At 38.7% G+C, this 19,409-nt stretch overlaps 2 protein-coding genes across 4 annotated transcripts; one reads left to right on the top strand and one right to left on the bottom strand.

The window, feature by feature from the left end:
• Positions 1 to 486: 486 nt before the first annotated feature.
• Positions 487 to 8,246, top strand: LOC148696087 (uncharacterized). The gene is made up of 3 exons (XM_088695309.1): positions 487 to 914; positions 1,094 to 1,188; positions 7,321 to 8,246. The coding sequence occupies exons 1-3, from the start codon at positions 729 to 731 to the stop codon at positions 7,523 to 7,525; spliced, it is 486 nt and encodes a 161-aa protein (XP_088551435.1). The 5' UTR covers positions 487 to 728; the 3' UTR covers positions 7,526 to 8,246.
• A 178-nt stretch (positions 8,247 to 8,424) lies between these two features.
• LOC137710490 (LEAF RUST 10 DISEASE-RESISTANCE LOCUS RECEPTOR-LIKE PROTEIN KINASE-like 1.2) lies at positions 8,425 to 17,171 on the bottom strand. 3 transcript variants are annotated; one of them, XM_068449527.2, is made up of 4 exons: positions 16,369 to 17,171; positions 10,047 to 10,085; positions 9,667 to 9,930; positions 8,425 to 9,593 (listed from the first exon to the last, which is right to left on the bottom strand). In XM_068449527.2, exons 1-4 carry the CDS (start codon positions 17,144 to 17,146, stop codon positions 8,665 to 8,667), a joined length of 2,010 nt encoding a protein of 669 aa, XP_068305628.2. In that variant the 5' UTR covers positions 17,147 to 17,171; the 3' UTR covers positions 8,425 to 8,664. The 3 variants fall into 3 exon arrangements, with proteins under 3 accessions (XP_068305628.2, XP_068305627.2, XP_068305629.2); XM_068449526.2 differs by lacking the exon at positions 16,369 to 17,171 and adding an exon at positions 12,923 to 14,220; XM_068449528.2 differs by lacking the exon at positions 16,369 to 17,171 and adding an exon at positions 10,306 to 12,892.
• Between the last annotated feature and the right edge of the window lie 2,238 nt (positions 17,172 to 19,409).

Raw genomic sequence — 19,409 nt, 5'->3', positions numbered from 1 at the left:
TTATGAAAAAAACAAATATGTCATACGCGTAAAGATGTAAAAGTTATGTAAAAAGAAATGCATAATTCAGACGGTAAAAGAAATTATACGTATGACTCGTTTGGATGTACTTTTAAAATAATTGAAAACGCTTTTAAAGAAAATGTTTTTGAATTTCAAAAGCACTTAAGTGCTTTCTGCAAGAAGCACTAATTATGTGCTTCTTCCAGGAAGCACTTTAAGTGATTTTTCAGGATTTACTTGCATTTTACTAAAGATTGATTTAAAAAAAATTTCATCAAAAAAACATTTTCAGTCATTTTAAAAACACATCCAAACAAGCTCTCAGATGCTGAAAATTTAGCAACAACTTCTATTTTTATCTAATCAGATTTGTATAGTGTCTAAATAATTAAAATTGCAAATACAAACGAGACATGTGAAAGCAGGAGTGGTGCTGAAAATTCTGCAGCCAATTATTGTTCGGCTAGGAATTGAGATAGAACTTACTTCAGCCATACGCGGTTCTCTCCAACTCCTCTTTTTCCCTCTTGTATTTATTTCCTTCCCTTGGCTCTTCTTCAACTGCAGGGGATTAGACATAAGATAATTTGAAGAATGAAAAAAAAAAGAGCAAAAGGATGTTGGAAACTTTCTCTTATACTTTTGTAAATTCTTCCATTTTCTCCGTAATGCATTCGTTTTGTAATGTTTTCTCGTCTTGAAAAGAAGCTTTTTGAGCTGTGAAAATGAAGAGAACAACTAGGGCACGGTTTGATCCGAATACTCGTGAAGAGGACAACAATCTGCAGGAAGATCAACTACTTGAGAATGGTGCAACTTCAAGCTCCGTTGAGCTCCAAATTCACCAGCAAAGCCTGACACCGAAAATTGCGAGTATTCTTGACAACAATGTGTACGAGGTGCCTATAAAGGTAGCATACTGTCGCCTAACAGTACTACTCATAACCATATATGTGATTGTATATATTAAGTCTGGCTATAGAACAAACGTTCAAAATATGTATAGATAACAATATTTTGGTTGTGTATACCTTCGTAAATGAATCATTTTATTAATGGATTAATAATACTAATTTCTTCGGCTATCTAGGCTATTCCAGAATCAGCGGAGTGGATATTTTTAGTCGTTGCCCTCGGCCTAGAGATGTCATCAGCTGCTTTCGACCAGGCTTCGTGTAGAAAAAGGTATGTAGGCTAAAAAATATATTTGTTATTGATACGTGAATGTGGAAAAATGGAAGAGAATGCAAATGGAAGAGAATGCAAATGGAAGAGAATGCAAATGGAAGAGAATGCTTATTTTTTCATTATGTTTCTCTACAAGATTACAAGGATATATATACATGATACAAATGTGTAGGTAGGACAAGGTAGCCGTCCTAGTGTGTAGGTAGAACAAGGTAGGACGGCTGTAGGACGGCTTGACGGCTGTAGGACGGCTAGTGTGTAGGTAGGACAAGGTAGGACGGTTGTAGGACGGCTTATTCTTCCAATAATAATATTATATACAATTACACAAGGACTCCAACCATATTCCTTATTTGTCTAACACTCCCCCTCAAGTTGGAGAGTGGATGTCAAGAACTCCCAACTTACGTAACATACCCGAAAACTTTTCTTTCCCAAGAGGTTTGGTAAACAAGTCTGCCAACTATTGTGCCGTACCCACATGCTTGGTCTCTATTGTGCCATCTACAATCTTATCTCGTATAAAGTGACAATCCATCTCAATGTGACGAGTTCGTTCATGAAAAACAGGATTGGCAGCTATATGTAACGCTGCTTGATTATCATAAAATAAAATGGAAGGACCATCCAAAGGAATGTTCAAATCCTTCAACAAAAAACGAAGCCAAACTATCTCGCAACAAGCACCTGCCATGGCCCTATATTCCGCCTCTGCTGAAGAGAGCGAAACGGTTTTCTGTCGTTTCGTCCGCCAAGAAATCAAAGAACCGCCCAAGAATACACAATACCCAGTAGTCGAACGGCGAGTGATAGGGCAACCTGCCCAATCAGAATCACAAAATGCAGTTAACTTGGTCTGGTTGTCAGAACGAAATAATAAACCTTGACCTGGAGTAGCCTTCAAATAACGAACAATACGAAGCGCAGCATCCATATGAGATATCCTTGGCTCGTGCATAAAACGGCTTAGAACATGCACAGAATAGGTGATATCTGGCCGAGTGATAGTGAGATATATTAACCGACCTACTAATCGTCGATACTTTTCAGGATCCTTGAGAAGTTCTCCTTTATCAGATAATTTTGTGTCATCCATAGGAAAAGCAATGGGTCGTGCTCCCAAAAAACCATAGTCCTTGAGAATCTCTAATGCATACTTGCGTTGAGAATTATAAATCCCTTGTTTGGAACGAGAAACCTCAATACCCAAAAAATATTTTAAATCACCAAGGTCTTTTATTCGAAAATGATCACGGAGAAAAGACTTCAGAGAATTAATGGCACTAGCATCATTGCCTGTAATCACAATATCATCCACATAAATGAACAAAGCTGTGAAAGAAATACCAGACTTTTTAGTGAACAATGAATAGTCAGCTTTGGATTGTTGAAAACCGGCAGAAATGATGGCACTAGTGAATTTGGCAAACCATTGGCGAGAAGCCTGCTTAAGACCATAAAGTGACTTGTGAAGGTGACACACAAGATTCTCCCCCTGTCGCCGAAGACCAGGAGGAGGAGACATATAGATTTCTTCATGTAAGTCACCATGTAAGAAAGCATTATTAACATCAAGCTGATGAAGAGACCAAGACTGACTAGCAGCAAGAGCAAGAAGACAACACACCGTAATCATCTTAGCAGTAGGAGAAAAAGTGTCATGATAATCAATACCTTCAGCCTGAGTGAAGCCTTTAGCAACCAAACGAGCTTTGTAGCGGTCAATAGAGCCATCGGAATTGTGCTTGAGTTTGTACACCCACTTACAACCAATAGGAATTTTGCCAGGGGGCAAGGAAGTTAAAGTCCAAGTATCATTAGCATGTAAAGCTTGAAGCTCCTCAGTCATAGCACGTTGCCAATTGGGGTCAGTGGCAGCCTCGGCAAAGGAGGAAGGCTCCACAGTCCGACTGACAGAGTTAATGTAAGAAAAATGCCTGGGAGAGTAACGGTGATAAGAGAGAAAATTACAAAGTGGATATCGCGTACCTTGTGTAGAACCGGGTTGCGAAGTCGAAGATGGGTGGGATGGCAGAATCACCTGCGAGCAAACGTAGTCTTTTAAATAGGATGGAGGTTTATGGGCACGGGAAGAAGTGCGGGGAAGGGGAGGATTGGTAGGTAGTGGGGGGGTAGGGATGTCCGTGGGTAAAAGGGTGAAAGGTAAGGAAGTAGCGGGGGGGGAAGGAGGGGATACCGAGAGGGCAGGGGCATGGGGAAGAACGGGTAATGGGGCAGCAAGGGAATCTGTGGGAGGCGTGGAAGGGGAGGAAGGTGGAGCAGGGTGAGGCGTCGGGGCAGGAAGGGGTGGGTTATATGTAAAGTCCAGAGGGGGTGGGATGGGTAGGGTAGGCGAAGAGGATGGGATAGGAGGGTGAGAAACGGCATAAGGGAAAGTAGTTTCGTGAAAGATGACGTCTCGACTAGTGAAAATGCGGTGATTGTCGAGATCGTAAAGGGTATAGGCCTTTTGTCCATGAGGATAACCGAGAAAAATGCAACGATGAGCCCGAGGGGAAAATTTGGTGGTGGGAGTGACAGAGGTGACATATGCCAGACAACCAAAGACGCGGAAGTGGTCATAAGATGGGGTTTTCGAAAAGAGAACCTCAAATGGGGATTTATGATGGAGAAGACGGGTAGGGAGACGATTGATGAGATAAGTAGCGGTAAGAACACATTCCCCCCAAAACTTGATAGGAAGATGGGATTGAAAACGAAGGGCGCGAGCGGTTTCAAGAAGATGACGATGTTTTCTTTCAACAACGCCATTTTGTTGGGGGGTATAAACACAAGAAGTTTGTAAAAGCACCCTATGATCAGAGAAAAAACTACGAAGAGATAAAAATTCACCACCATTGTCAGTACGAATGCATTGGATGGTAGTGCGGAATTGGGTAGTGACATAAGCAAAAAAATCCTTAATTAATTGTTGAGTGTCGGATTTATGTTTCATGAGGAAGACCCACGTAAAGCGAGAAAAATCATCCACAATGGTTAAGAAATAATGAGCACCAGAAAGAGAAGAGGATTGACGATTCGGGCCCCAAATATCACAATGAATTAAAGCAAAAGGGAAAGTGGATGAAATTGAACTCAAAAGAAAAGGTTGAAGAGTTTGTTTTGCCAACGGACAAACATCACAAATATGACTAGAATCAAAAGTGCAATTAAGAGAGCTAGATGCTAAAGCTTGCAAACGAGTGGAGGAGGGGTGACCAAGACGCCTATGCCAGAAGGAGGAGGGGATGGTAATGATGTTGCAGAGAGGTTGACGGGTGGGGAGAGAAGAGGTAAGGGCCACAAGGTAATACAGATCGCCACGTCGCTTACCCACACCAATCATCGCCTTCGAAACCAAGTCCTGCAAAACACACCAAGAAGGAAAGAAGGTTATGGAACACGATAATCCATCTGTAAGTTTACCAACCGATAAAAGGTCCACTCGGAAATTAGGGACACATAAAACATCCTTCAAAGTAACTGATGAATTTAAAGGAAGAGTGCCGGTAAAAGTAATGGGAGCGGAAGCACCACTAGGCAAAGAAACAGGCGGCAAATGTGAAGGAGAGCGATTAACCAAACATGAAGCGAAAGAAGTAATATGATCCGTAGCACCACTGTCAAGAATCCATTGACCATGACGAGAGGTGACAGGTAACAAACCTTGGGCAAAATCAGTAGTGAGCACGGCATTGGCCTGAGGAGGGGTGGTGGTGTCACGTAGAGCAGCTAGAACACGGGAGTGCTGCTCGGCAGAGAGGTCAGGCATGGCAAGCTGCAAGTCATGCAAAGTGGGCTGGGCCCCGTGCACTTGGTGGGTCGCTGGAGTAGAAGAGGAGGCGGGGGCCTGGGTGCCTTGCACGTGATGGGCCTGGGTGAAATTATGGGGCCGGGAAGCAGAAAACCGTGGCTGCCGGGGTGGACTGGAAGGTGCATGGCTGCGGGAAGAACTGGAAGCAGTGGCACGGCGCGGTGGTCGCCACGGTTGGCCATGGAGGGGATGGCCAACGGGATAGCCATGAAGTTTATGGCAGGTGTCTCGGGTATGATAATCAAAATTGCAGTAGGTGCAGTGGAGGGGAGGACGAGCAGAGGAGGGACGGGACGGGCCACGAACAGCCATGGGAACGGCAGAGAAAGCTGCCGAAAAAAAATTAGGGCTAGGGTTATAAACCTGCTCTGATACCATGTAGAAAAAGGTATGTAGGCTAAAAAATATATTTGTTATTGATACGTGAATGTGGAAAAATGGAAGAGAATGCTTATTTTTTCATTATGTTTCTCTACAAGATTACAAGGATATATATACATGATACAAATGTGTAGGTAGGACAAGGTAGCCGTCCTAGTGTGTAGGTAGGATAAGGTAGGACGGCTGTAGAGGACAAGGTAGCCGTCCTAGTGTGTAGGTAGGACAAGGTAGGACGGTTGTAGGACGGCTTGACGGCTGTAGGACGGCTAGTGTGTAGGTAGGACAAGATAGGACGGCTGTAGGACGGCTTGACGGCTGTAGGACGGCTTATTCTTCCAATAATAATATTATATACAATTACACAAGGACTCCAACCATATTCCTTATTTGTCTAACACTTCGTCCCCCAAGTAAACCCCACTACGTGCTACTGAGCATGCTGTGTGCTGTTGCAGCTCTTCTTACTACCATCTGGGAGCTCACTTACAAGGCTATAAAAGAAAGAGTCGTATTAAGGAAATCGGGATTGCTAATGCTGCCCTACTTTTATTATCCGCCTCCTCGGAACACAGTTTTCGGTGATCTCTATGACATTTATGGATTAGTTGGCGGGATCTCTCAGTGCGCTTGCTCTGCAGTTCAGTACGTTTACTGTCTCCGGCACGCTGATACTTCTCCATGCGTATATCGTAATCACTTTTCGTGCCGTCGAAGTATTTGAGATCACTTGACTCCTCCATCTTGCTCCTTCCTCTTCTTTGTGTTCTTCCACTCGAGGGAGAGATTCTAGAAGAATTCAACAGTATGCCGTTGCAAATGACACCCAACTGAGGGAGTGGGTGATATTTTATCGGTAGTTTTCTTTGTGTGGTTAGGAAATATTGGACTTCAAGTAAGTGGATATAATCCTTATAAAACTAGGAAAATATGAAACGTTTTTATTTGCTCAAAAGGCCGAAACTTGTACAAAATCCACATCTAATTAGGAAACAACCCTGGAAAGGTGAATCACTTCCTACCCAAACTGCATATGAGAAGGCAGTGAGATGCAAATCACTTTCTACCTCGTCACATGTGAAATGGCGTGTTGAGAATATGAATCCCATAAACATAAAAATAAATAAATCCTTAACTAAAAATTGAGTACCAAGTTTGTGAGTAAAAGAAGTACAATCTGCACATGCAATTCGTCTTGTGACCAAATATTAGCTGTTAATTAAACAATCCACTTTATATACAACTTAGCTAATGAAGGTTTGCGGTTAACTAAATTAAACTAACAAAACTAACTTGTAGTGAGAAATCTAGCAACCTTTCACTAACCTTGTATTTGAACTTTTTCACTTTAGCAAATGTGTCGTTATTTACAAAAGAAAAAATTTAATATATAATTTCTATTTTTTTTTTGTACTTATTTATTTATTTATTTTGGAAAAATGATATTATCGACTCGGGTCCCACCAGGCCATAATTCATCCACTAGGCCAGCAGGCTGGCAGAGCTAGTCAGCCGTTTGCACCAGGGCAAACCCATGCTAGCTAGCGTCAGGTTACTGTTGGATTTGAAATTTTTTTTTTTTCAAACGAAATTTTTTAAAAAATAAAATAAAATTCTAATTTTTTTTCCTATAAATACCTAAACAATTTCTACACCATTTATCACCTCATTTTCACCATTTCATACTATCTTATCTTATTTTATTTCAATTCTTCACCAATTTTTCACATCCTTTTCATTATATAAAGATAAGAAATCTAGAGACTTATTCATTTAGTGACAAGTGATACTCAAAATATGTCTAAAAAATTTATTTTAATATGATAATTTAATTCAATTAACCATATTATTTCAATTAACCATATTAATATGGTAAGTTAAAAAATAGCTTCGGTTGGAGATGAATAATTTTTATCAAATAGACTACGTTTTGGCAGAGAGTGGCAGATGGAGTTCCTCCAATCGATAACCCGCCGACGCTATATGCCCTCGCTGGAACCCATGTGGACCATCTTCCTCGTCGTCATCTTCATCGGCTTGATGTTCGAGTTTCTCTTTGACGGGAAATCTTTGCTCCTTGCTGGGTTTTTTGTGATGGGCATGACACTGCGAGGCGGACGAGCACAGGAGCCGACTCACTGAGTTAATGACGGAGCGAGTTAGCGATTATAGTGGAACAACTACTCAATTTTGATACTGGGATAGCTCGAGGACTCGAGTACTTGCATTTTGACATAAAACCGCATACTATTCTTTTGGACGACAACTTTTGCCCCAAGATTTCTGACTTTGGGCTTTCGAAACTTTGCCTCAAGAAGGAGAGTACTGTGTTGATGTTGGATGCAAGAGGGACGATTGGGTATATTGCTCCGGAAGTGGTTTGTAGAATCTATGGAGGAGTTTCAGTTAAGTCCGATGTCTACAGCTATGGAATGATGGTTCCGGAGATGGCTGGAGGAAAAAAAGAACGTCAACGCCTGAGCGAGCCACACGAGTGATGTTTTTTTTCGGGATTTTATTTAGAAGAAGCTTGAGGCAGGCACCAGTTTAGGGTTGCCCAATGCTGTGACGGAAGAGGAAAACGAACTGGCGAGGAAGATGATTTTGGTAGGGTTGTGGTCCATACAGACGAAGCCATCAGATAGACCATCCATGAGTAGAGTGATTGAAATGCTGAAAGGAAGCATTGAAGCCTTGCAAATACCACCAAAGCCTGTCCTAATTTTTCCTGTAAGAACACCACCAGAATCTTCCATGTTATCACATACATGTTCTTTTCTGGATTAATTGGTGTACATCTTATCGATAATTCAGTTCATTAGAGCTATTGAATAAATTTTAACTGAAATGATTTCCGCATGCATTTTTACTCATGTGTTGTCCGAATGAATTTCCATTAGTAATGCATGAATTGCATTACTAAACTGAGTGATATAGTGAGCATGAAGGAATACTAAAAGCTGAAATTACCCTCGATCTAAAGAAATCGCACTCAATAGCCACAAGAGGATTATACAAAAAAAAAAAAAAGTTCAATGAAATTAATGGTGAAACCATTCAATATGAGTTGTATCTGATTCGATAGGTTTTCGATGTGAGACTTTAACATTCTTCAAAAACAAGGATGATCGTTTGCCTTAACTGGATGAGTTGCAAATAGACAACCAATGTAACCTTGTAGCCTCAAAACTGCACTATACACGGATCTGCCTTACCATACATACATCTCTGTGAGCTCTCTCATAATATACACACTTATGGAGGGGAACTATAAAGTTTAGTTAGCCGCTGGCATTTGGTGTCGTGGACATGCTAGTCCAGTTCAATGCCACGGAATCAGGTGAAGCTGGCAGCGGATCACTCTTTAACGGCACAACATCATTTGCCGAAATATCAATCTCCTCTGTTTTTTGTATGTCAAAATCATCGCTCTGTATCCGCTTTAGTTCGTTAAGCACCTCAATCATGGAAGGTCTCAAGTCCTTGTCACTATTCAGACAGCGAAATGCTAGTTCCGCCACAGCAGTGATCATTTTTCGTGTTCTGGAGTCTGATTCAAACCCTAAGTATGGGTCTACTAGCTCATGTAATGTATGGTTTTGAATCTTGTTGATCGCCATGGTAGACAAATTGATCTCGTGTTGATGCCTTGTGATGTCAACGGCTGGCATGGATGATATGAGCTCAATCAGCACCACACCAAAGCTATAGACATCACTTTTACTCGTAAGCTGGTAGCATTGGTTATACTCCGGATCAACATAACCTGGAGTCCCTTGAGGAGCAGTTGAGATGTGCGTGACATTCATGGGGAACAGGCGAGATAGTCCAAAATCTGCTACCTTGACACAGAAGAAGTCGTCAAGGAGAATATTTGTAGTTTTCACGTCACGGTGGATAATGTCAGATGCATGAAGATATGACAGTGCGTTTGCAGTTTCGATGGCAATCTTTATTCGAGTAAGCCATGGAAGTGCGCCAGGTTTTGCTTTTTCTCCGTGAAGATGTTCAGCAACAGTTCCATTAGGAATGTACTCGTACACAAGGAGGAGTTCTCGGCTGTGATGAGAGGTGCAACCATAGAGCAACACAAGATTTTGGTGGCGCAGGTGGGCCAAAATCTCGATTTCATTCATGAATTGCTCAACTCTCTTGAAATTGTTTTCATATAGACGCTTGACTGCAACCACTCTCCCATCGCGCACATTTCCTATATATGAAACTTACAAATTAAGCACTAGAAGGGTTCATAAAATGGTTAAGAAAATCTGTCATCTTATTACCATGATAAACTGTGCCAAAGCCTCCATCGCCAAGTACTTTCGCAGAATCGAAATAATTAGTTGCTTCTTCAAGTTCCTTATAGCTGAAAATATGTACTCCATGGTAGGTACTTCCCTTCTCCATATCGTCATCCATAGAATAGGTGCTCGAAAGGATGCTTCGAGTTACGAAGGATGATGGATCGTGTAGTTTTCTGTTTCGACGTTGGTGTACAAAGAAAATAACACACATTATAGCGACCGTAGCAACAGCTGTGCAAACACCTGAGAAGAGGTTGCAGTATTGATAATTAGATGAGGACTAGTGAATATAATCAAATTGAGAAATGTGATAGAACATTAAATAATTGAAGAAACAAAAGGGTTTGCTAATATATTACCTACTATAACCTTCCTCTTCCAGTCCCAAGAATTATTGTCTGCAAAAGAAATAAAAAAAAGCAGAATTCTTAGAATAAAAGTTGTGATACAAATTTAAGCCTCAAACACGCGTATTCTCTCTGCTCTATGCTAATCAAGCGAACTAGCATGGCTATCTACAACTACAAGCACAAATACTGCAGAAGAAATCTTTACTGTGGGCAGTTTTTCTGAAAAATTCAATCACTACTAAAAGGGAAAGCTTTACTACAGAAGTACCATCGTCACAGGTTTTGACATGAGGTCGATCACTGCAAAAACAAACGAATTCATTGTCATCGAATCCACAGCGCCCGCCACTCCTGTTGCAATTGCTGCAGTTCTGTGCAGTCCAGATCAAAATGAACCCCATTTTCAAGATTTCGGTGTAGTTCATTTGCTTCAATGCATCGACATTAGCAGCCCCATCGAAAGGCAAATGAACTGAAGACTGGCACGAGTCTAACGAATAGTTCATGCGCTCAACTAGCTCCTTGTGAAAAGTAGCAAAAGAGTGACGGCTGCCCTTGCTGGCACAGTCAATGGGATATGAAAGCATGTATTCCGAAGGGTCTTCAGGGCAATCATAGAAGAAGGAAAAATTGACGTGATCGTAACTATAGTTGAAAGGCGTTCGATCGAGGCTGAAGTTGTGTTGAGGAAGAGGACATTTGTCTTCATAGACTGCCGCGTTGGCCAGAACAAACGAATGGTTTGAGTAAAAGATTTCTCTAATGATGTAATCATCGTCGGAAATCCTAAATACCGGATATTTTTCATTGCAGGTGATCTTGAAGCTCGGGTAACCGCAGGACTCTTGCTTGCCGGAAAGCCAAAAAGGGTAGCTTATGTTCGGACCATTTCCGCACGTTTGAGGCTCGCAGGCCTCGAATCTTTGGTCTACGGAGAAAGCTCGGTTGGGGAAGGTTGTGAATATGATGGTGACAACAATAATACGGAGGAGATTCATGATCAAGAAACGGAGAGAAAAACAGAGAAGGAAAGCAAGTGATGGAATTAATGGGGAGTTTGGAATGGCGGAAAAGAAAATTCTTGGTAGTGGGTATAAGATTCGTTTGTTTTTAATATGATTGGAGGTGGAAAAGGAGGACAAATACAAGTAAACAACCAATGGTCTAAGCAACAGCAATGACATTTGTTTCTTCAAAATGGACCCCAAAGGAAAGCTTTTAAAATAAACTCTAGATATTTTTTATAGTGATACACGAACAGTTAAAAGTGTTTTCTGACAATTAAACGAGATTCCGTGAACGAGAAAATTATTTCATTCCAAAGGCATAACACCGGCCAGAAAGGATTTACAACTATTTGGTGGGAAGTTAGCCAAGAAGGACCAGACAAGAGAATATATCATACAAAATAAGACTTCGCTCTCTGAAGTTTTGTGGTATTTTGGTAGGCAATGCTGGAAAGCACAAAACCAAACAAAACACATTATGCCAATATTTTATTTTTCCACTAAAATGTTTTTGGTCAAAGAGAAAAATAGACCCGAAACTAGTTTTTGATGATATTTAGTGAAGCATATACATCATTTTGGCACTAATGTGGACTTTTGCCTTTTAAACAAGGAATGAGATTTAGAAAAATCGGTGCTAAATACCGAAACAGAAGAAAAACCTACACTTGAGCGAAATTCAATAAAAATCGATAGTAACTGAATAAAATCCGAAAATAATTGAAATATACCAGAAACCGAAGTTATTGTAAATTAACAAACCGAAAAAGTACAAAATATTTTGTTTAGGTTTAGGTAAGGGTCATTGCCTATTCGAAGCGACCAAAAAATAGGGCAGAAATCTTCAATTTTGAGGTAGGCAATAAAATGAGTGATGCAGCAAGCACTACATATGTTTTGGTGGATTTGCTTGAAACTTAAAGAGTTGTGGTTGGTCATTTATGTGAAGCACACTAGCTATCAACACACTAGAAAAATGATATTCTTATATTCGGTTGACTATAAGCACAAGTATAAACATAAAAAATAACGTATGACATAAGAATTTCTCCGAAGTTGGGCCTGATTACAATGTGCTCGGTTTGACTTAACGGCAATCTTGCGCCACAACACCTAATCTCAATCGGAAGGCGGAGAAATTGTATGTGGACTTATGACTCACAAGATCAATTGTGACAAAGATTATACGTTGGTACGAAGTGTGAACTGTATAAAATCTTATATAATTCCTTGCTAACCTCGTAGATCTTTGACTTGGTCAATGCCTACGTGGCATGTGTTATCGCCTACGACTGGTAGCAAACCTACTGATTTGTCCACAAGTTTGACATGACGATGACCAGTCAAAGGAGCATCACTTCTGGTGTCTGTGTCCAGTCAGGAGGGTTTATCTCATTGGGATTAAGATGAAATAAGACGCCTTAATGAACCAAGTTTTCGGTAATTAAGTTCAAGGGTTAAACCTAATTGCACACTCCATCACAATGTGAGAGCACTAGAACTTAGTTACAACTACTTTACAACACCAACGAATAGCAAACAACACAGAAGACGGTATTTTAACTTACTTTGAATTTATTTAAATTACAGAAGCAATCAAACCTAACTGTAAAGAGATGTGCACGTTGTTTGTAGTGATTATATTAAAATTTATTTAAATTATGGGAATAAAGATTCAAACTTTAATGCGATGATGAAGCACACTACCCTAACAAAGTTGATTTAACTCAAATGTGCAACTATGAATGGAAACTCCATACCAAAAACCCTACTTTGAATCAGTCTTAACCTTAATTACTATCCCTAATCTTATATTAAACGAAGAAAACTGATCTGAAGAAATTAATGGAGAAATAAGGACGAAATTGATATACATACCACCAGAACTCGAACATACTCGATCACGAGGTCCATCGCCGCAATAACAGACAAACGAATTAGAATTCGATTTCGATTTCGACCCACAGGTTCCATTGGATAATTCACATCGCCGACAGAGCTCCCACTCCGCCTCGTACCCCACCTGAAACCCCTGTTTCAAAACCTGTTTGAGCTGATCCGGTGTGTCAGGTATAACATCGACACCCTCCCACATAATCGGAACTCGAAAATTCAAATAACATGAGGTCCAATTTCCCATACGAATCGTCGAAGAGTCGTCGACATAGTACGAAATATCGTCGTCGTCCGTACCCTTTACCTTGCAAGTGAAGTTATTGAGTGATAACATGTTCCCCGGCTGGCAGCCGTAGAGCAGCGTCAGGTTCCGAACGGTTGGGACGTAGGAAAACCGGTCGTAGTCCAAAGTGGTGTTGACGATGTGGTCAGTGCAGGGGGTGTCCCAGAGATCTGAGCGAGCGATTATCATGGTGTAAAACTGTCGACTAAAGTTCAACACAAGAAAATCTTGGTCTTCAATTTTCATGACAGGGAATTGATCTTCTCGGCAGGTGAGCTCGTAGTATTCGAGGCCGCACTGTTGGGGGCGCCCGTTGGCAGCCCAGAAGGGGTATGAGATGTTTTTGAGGAGGCCGCAGTCGTAGTAGCCGCGGCACTTGGTGTATCGGTTGTCATCCTCGCCGAGAGCGGCGGTGGAAAGTAATATTACCGTGACCAAATTGTGGAAGATGATGAGGAAGGAGACGGGTAGTTTTTGGAGAAAGTGGGTAGGCATAGTAACTAGTTGAAGCTCAATGGGACATGGAGATTAATATAGTTTGATATTTCAGAAGACGAAATTTTTTTGTTTTGAAATTGGAAATGTCTGATACAACAGTTGAAATTCAAAGGGGTGGAATATTATTATGATATAATCTGTTTGACCATCGGAAGGGAGAAGTGGGTGGCGTTTTCGTGAGAGATGGATGCGACGACGGCTTATATAGGTTTGTCCCCACTCTTTTTTTTTTTTTTTTTTTTAAATTTCAAAAAATAAGAACGAAAATAATACTCATACGTCGCATATTAATTCACAATAAGTAAACATAGCCTTTGTTTTTAAAACGTGAAAGCAGTAATACGGGAGAAGATATATAAAGGGCGTGTCATCTATATACACTTATTTATATTTCTCATATTTTTTTAAATTTCCAACCGTCGAATTGTGTGTGAATAACATTACTCTATATAAAATAAAGCAAGTAACTCTTGATTTACTCCACTGCATGCTAGTGGCACAACTTTATGCCTATTAAATTTGGGTGGAATAAGAGATTTTTCAGTGTGTCCAGAATACGTGATGATATGTCATATGTTACTATACAATTGGAGGAAAGTTTCTTCTTTTTTTTTTCAAATGTCCGTCCACTTGCATAATGACATATGACGTATGTGTCTGTGTTCTAAACACACATAAAGGCATCCTCTATTGATCGGGATGGCACTTGGCAGTGCAAGTTGGGCATAATTTATTTCAGGGTTTTCAACTGAACTCAATTATTATTATTGGAGGGAGAAATGTAGCTTTCTAGTTTGGGATATTTGAATTACAGATCATTTTCTCATGCATCTGAAGGACTGAAATATGACTGGTTCAAGAGTCCGATTGATAGCGTGTTTTTTATACATTTGTTCAAAAGTCCAATTAAACCGAATAAATTTCAACATGCGTGAGGCATGCAGCATCAACAGGAAGAAATTTAAAAAAAAAAACAAAAAAATCATTGTCAAATCTTGAGATGACAATTTTCTCAAAAAAAAAAATATATATATTCTTGAGATGACAAAGCCAGTTAGTATAATAGTCGTCTAAAACAATTCATAAAAATCTTGATCTTGCTAGTTCATAAATATCAGATTTTTTTTTTTATGTTTTTAATGAGGAAGATATTTATTTAAATTCAATTGACTAAAGACATTAAAGAACTTAGATTTTATTTTGTCAAAAAAAAGGAACTTAGAATTGCACCCCACGTTCTGGACTTGAGGATGAATTTTGTCTATTTCTTTCATCTTTCTTTTTTTTTTCATAAAATTAAAGTTTCTGACTATAGTTTTCAATTGAAATATAACTAGCAATTGTATATATGTTATGCATGTGCTTATTATAATTTTGAAACCAAATTTAAAACGAGAGAAAATATAAAATGGTCGTTAAAGCTTTATAGTAATGACATTCAAATGATTTTTTTATCACTGAAAAAGTTGTTCATATCTTTAGCGGCTGTTTTTGGATAATTATTTCTTTACTAAAAATTTATCTTATTTGGGAGAAAAAATGTAGAAGAGTAAATGGAGGCCACTGATATAGTTATCTAGTTGTGAGGCTTTGAAGAAAAGGCAATAAAATTATTTTGTGTTTAATATTCTAATTGTCAATAAATTTTATTTTGATTTTTTTTTTTTTAAGTTGGTTGACTGAGTCAATATGGTCTTTTTACTTATGTTTTTTATTGACAAAGAACGTTCTTTAATAGTTAATTTAAATTCCATATATATATATATATATATATTTCCTCTTTTTTTGTTTTTTTGAGTAAATCCAAATAAATTTTTAAAGCTCAATATCATATCCATTAGCAACTTGCTAATTCATTACTTTTGTAAACAACTTGCTAATTCTTTTACCAAGTCAATTCCCGTTTCTAAAGTAGAAAATAACTGATCCAGATCCGGGTGTAAAACCCGCAAGAACAATTTTGGGCCTCAGCCCATTTTCGGTATAGTATATTTATTGGTGGCACATTGTTTTGTGTGTGTGTGTGTGTGTGTGTGTGAGTTTTGTTAGGGTTTGGTTGTTGGGGCTGGGGTGGGGAGATTTGGATCCGGATCCAAAATGATCATTCATCGTACATCATGTGATCCAAAATCATTTGATTTTTTTTATTTAAAATTAAACACAAATAATATCTAACAAAAATTAGCCGCACGATGTACAATGAATGGTTAGAATATGAGGATTCCTAAGATCTTCACAAAGAGAATCCGAAGAGGATCCCATCCGGATTTTTGGGGGTGGGGAGTGGGGGGATGGTATTTGATCACTCAAAATCTGTGGGCAAAAATCTATGCCAACCCAAAGAAGAAACTAATTATTAACTTAGGCCCAGCTGCCATAATGAAATATGTGTAAAAATGTTCGAAACATCGTCACGTAAGAAGAAAGATAGACAAATGTTTTTCGTAGTAGCTAACTGATGTAGCTACAAGGGAGCACAGGTCCTATGTGACATGTACTATGCACCAATTACAATTCTCCTAACTTCTTTAAAGTAGAGATATCGCTTGTAAAAAAAAATTGTAGCTATTCATACATACAAAGTAAGTTTAAAGTTAACTAGTAAATGACAATAAAATTTTAAGATAACCAATTGATCATAGCATACCTTGTTTGCAGACACCGTTGGTTCTGGTTTCATCTTTGCAAAAGCACAGAAAATTGTGCGCAGTGTTGTTGTAGCCACACAAACCACCATTTGCCTCACAAGATCCGCAGTCCTTAGCCATGCCCCAATCCAGCACAAACCCTTCGTTCATAGCGCCACCAAATCCACCGATCAAACCACCAAAGTCACTGGTAATCTCCGTCGTCTTTATCACCGGAACCACCACGTTCTCCTCGCAGTTCTTGAACCAATCAAAGCCCTCCGTCTCGTTCCCCACCGTAAACACGTAAGACTTCATCTTACCGTATCCCAAACACCCAATGGGAGGCACGAGAGGAGGGTAGGAAGTGCAGTTGAAGAAAAAACTGAGGTTCAAATCTGGATGGGAGTAATTTAAAGGGAGGGTGCCTAGAGTTACATTATGTCGTGCCCTAGGGCATGTATGGCCAACGACATCGATGTCAACAAGATGGACGGTGGAGTCATTGTAGTTTATTTGTTTGACATAATATGAGTCTGTTGGTAGGGTGAGGATAGGCTCGCCGTCGGCGGAGCATGTGAGGCCGAAACCAGGGTAGCCACAGTACTGATCGGCAGTGGTGGCTTCGACTTCGACATGCCAAAACGGATAGCGAAAGGCTAAGCCGTTGCCGCAATCATATGTGCCGCAAATATTGGTTGAGGATGAAGAACTACTAGTGTTGCTGATTCCATATGACTTCACGATCAAGAAGAAGAGTGAGAAAGAAACAAGGTGGTAAACATCAAGTGGTGGCATGGTGAATATGGAGTATATTGTCTATGGTATGTACTTTATATATAGCTTAAACTTAACTAGGTGTTAGGGAACACGGTATGTGAAAAGAATCTTTTTATATATGCGTATTGCGTGTTTTCTCCTCTGTGTTGTATGCAAATTACTATTTAACGTATATACAAAAACAAAACAAAAAAATTATTAAAAGAACATTATGTGTAAAGTTTCGTTAGACTCAAGGGTTCAGAAAAATTGTAGTAACAAAAAGTACAATAATAAAAAAGAATATTATGTGTGGACTTTTGTTAGACTCAAGGGTTCAAAAAAATTGTACCAAAAAGTAAAAAAATTTAAATAACCATTTGTCGTCGAATTAAGATTAAACAGTTGATGACCTTAATTTTTCTAAATTTAAAATCTAAAAAAACATATATCGAGTGTGAAACTATGATCGCAACAATGATCCTTTCAAAATAAAAAACTCAAAAGTATTTTCTGCAAAACTTGTCTGTTATGCATGTTGAGGACTAAAAGAACTTGGACACAAACATGTAAGATTAAAGTTCCTTGAACCTTCGTTGCTAGAAGAAATAGCCAAGAAATACAGATGATTCAGCTAAAAGACTATGTGCGAAGACTACAAGGATACAGTTTTGGAGACAAGATAACCATATAAGTCAGCAAAGTTGGATTAAAATACAGAAGACGTGTGGCCTCCACGTTCCTGAGATTACTTTTATGAGATCATCACTTTAATAAATATTTTCTGTACTAAATTTTTCTCTTAAGAGCGTGGAAATTTTTAATTTTAAAAAAAAATAACGATAGAGAGATTAAATTTATAGATAAAGTTTAAAAATTAAAGGATATGAAAGTTAATGATTGGTTTATTACTTACATGTTGATAAACGTGTTTATTTTTAGTAATAACATAATTTATTTTATAAATTTAATCTTCCTAATATTACTTTAAAAAGAAAAAAAAAGTAGTACAGAAAATATTTATTAAAGTGATGATCTCATAAAAATAATCTTAGGAACGTCGAGGCCACACGTCTTCTGTATATTTAATCCAACTTGTGCTGACTGGAGGCCACGCGTCTTATAGTATATTCTTAGGAGGGTAGACACGTTAAGTGGCTACTTGAGTTAGAAAAATGCCCAATTGCCCACAGATTTTGATAGCGAATAGCGCCCCTAGATTTTGATTGTGAATGGTTTGTTTCTGCTAACAACGTTGTTAAACAATTACTTAAGGCATTTTAGCTAAAATAATTTTAAAAATTGATATAACTCCTCATTTTAGTACTTTAGACTTTGAAATAGATAGAAGTAATTCATAAATTTGTCCCCGTTAATTATTTTGATCATTCTGTGAAAAATCTCTAGTAAATAAGAACAAAAATGACAAAAATATCTTCAATTTAATAAACAATGTGCCAAAATGATTTGACAAAATTGAGAGTATTTCTGTCATTTTGATCCTTATATAACGAAGATTTTCTACAGAACGACCACAATGATTGAATGTAGACAAACTCAAGGGCTACTTCTATCGATTTAAAATCTTCGGGATTGCCAATCTCAGGATCATTTGGTTAAATAGCCATTACATAATAACGCATGATTATTTGGTCAAGCAACACTCAGTTTTTCTACTAAACAATAATTTTTACCATTAAGAGCATCTATTTGAGGACTCTTCAATTGAAACTGTTGATTTTTAATGATAAAAAAATAAATAAATAAACTCATAATGAGTTTGGACCTTAGATTTTGCAACAGATAAAAAATATATAATAAGCAGCATGTGCGTTGCGTCTATAGCTGTTGATCGAAAAACAATAGCTATACAACAGCAATCACACGGGTGGGCCCATTTTTTCATTAAAAATGCCCAATGGGCTTTACCACTTTCGTTTCTATATTGTCCCATGTGGGATAAATTTTTAGTTGTGACAGAAACATGAATGTTACATCACGTGTTTTTATGCAAGTAGTGAAAAATTTTAATTTTTAAGTTATTAACCTTTTAACGCACATAACCCACCATTTATGTAGGAACACGTGATGTACCATCTCGTGTGACAGTCATACTGAAAAATCTCTCTATGTGTGGAGGCTTCCCTCATGTATCCTGTGAGCCCTTATACTTTAAGAACTCAATTTCTAATATATTGGAGGACCTTGTTCCTCATTTATAGGGACCATACGGTTATGAGGACAAGTGCAGTGATAAACATTGCAAATGACACATTGTTTTTCTTTCAACTGTTTTCATATG

This window comes from Pyrus communis, chromosome 6 (genome assembly GCF_041283825.1).
Source record: "Pyrus communis isolate YQ-2024b chromosome 6, ASM4128382v1, whole genome shotgun sequence".
Lineage (NCBI taxonomy): Eukaryota > Viridiplantae > Streptophyta > Magnoliopsida > Rosales > Rosaceae > Pyrus > Pyrus communis.
This window is presented reverse-complemented; position numbering and strand designations above follow the sequence as displayed.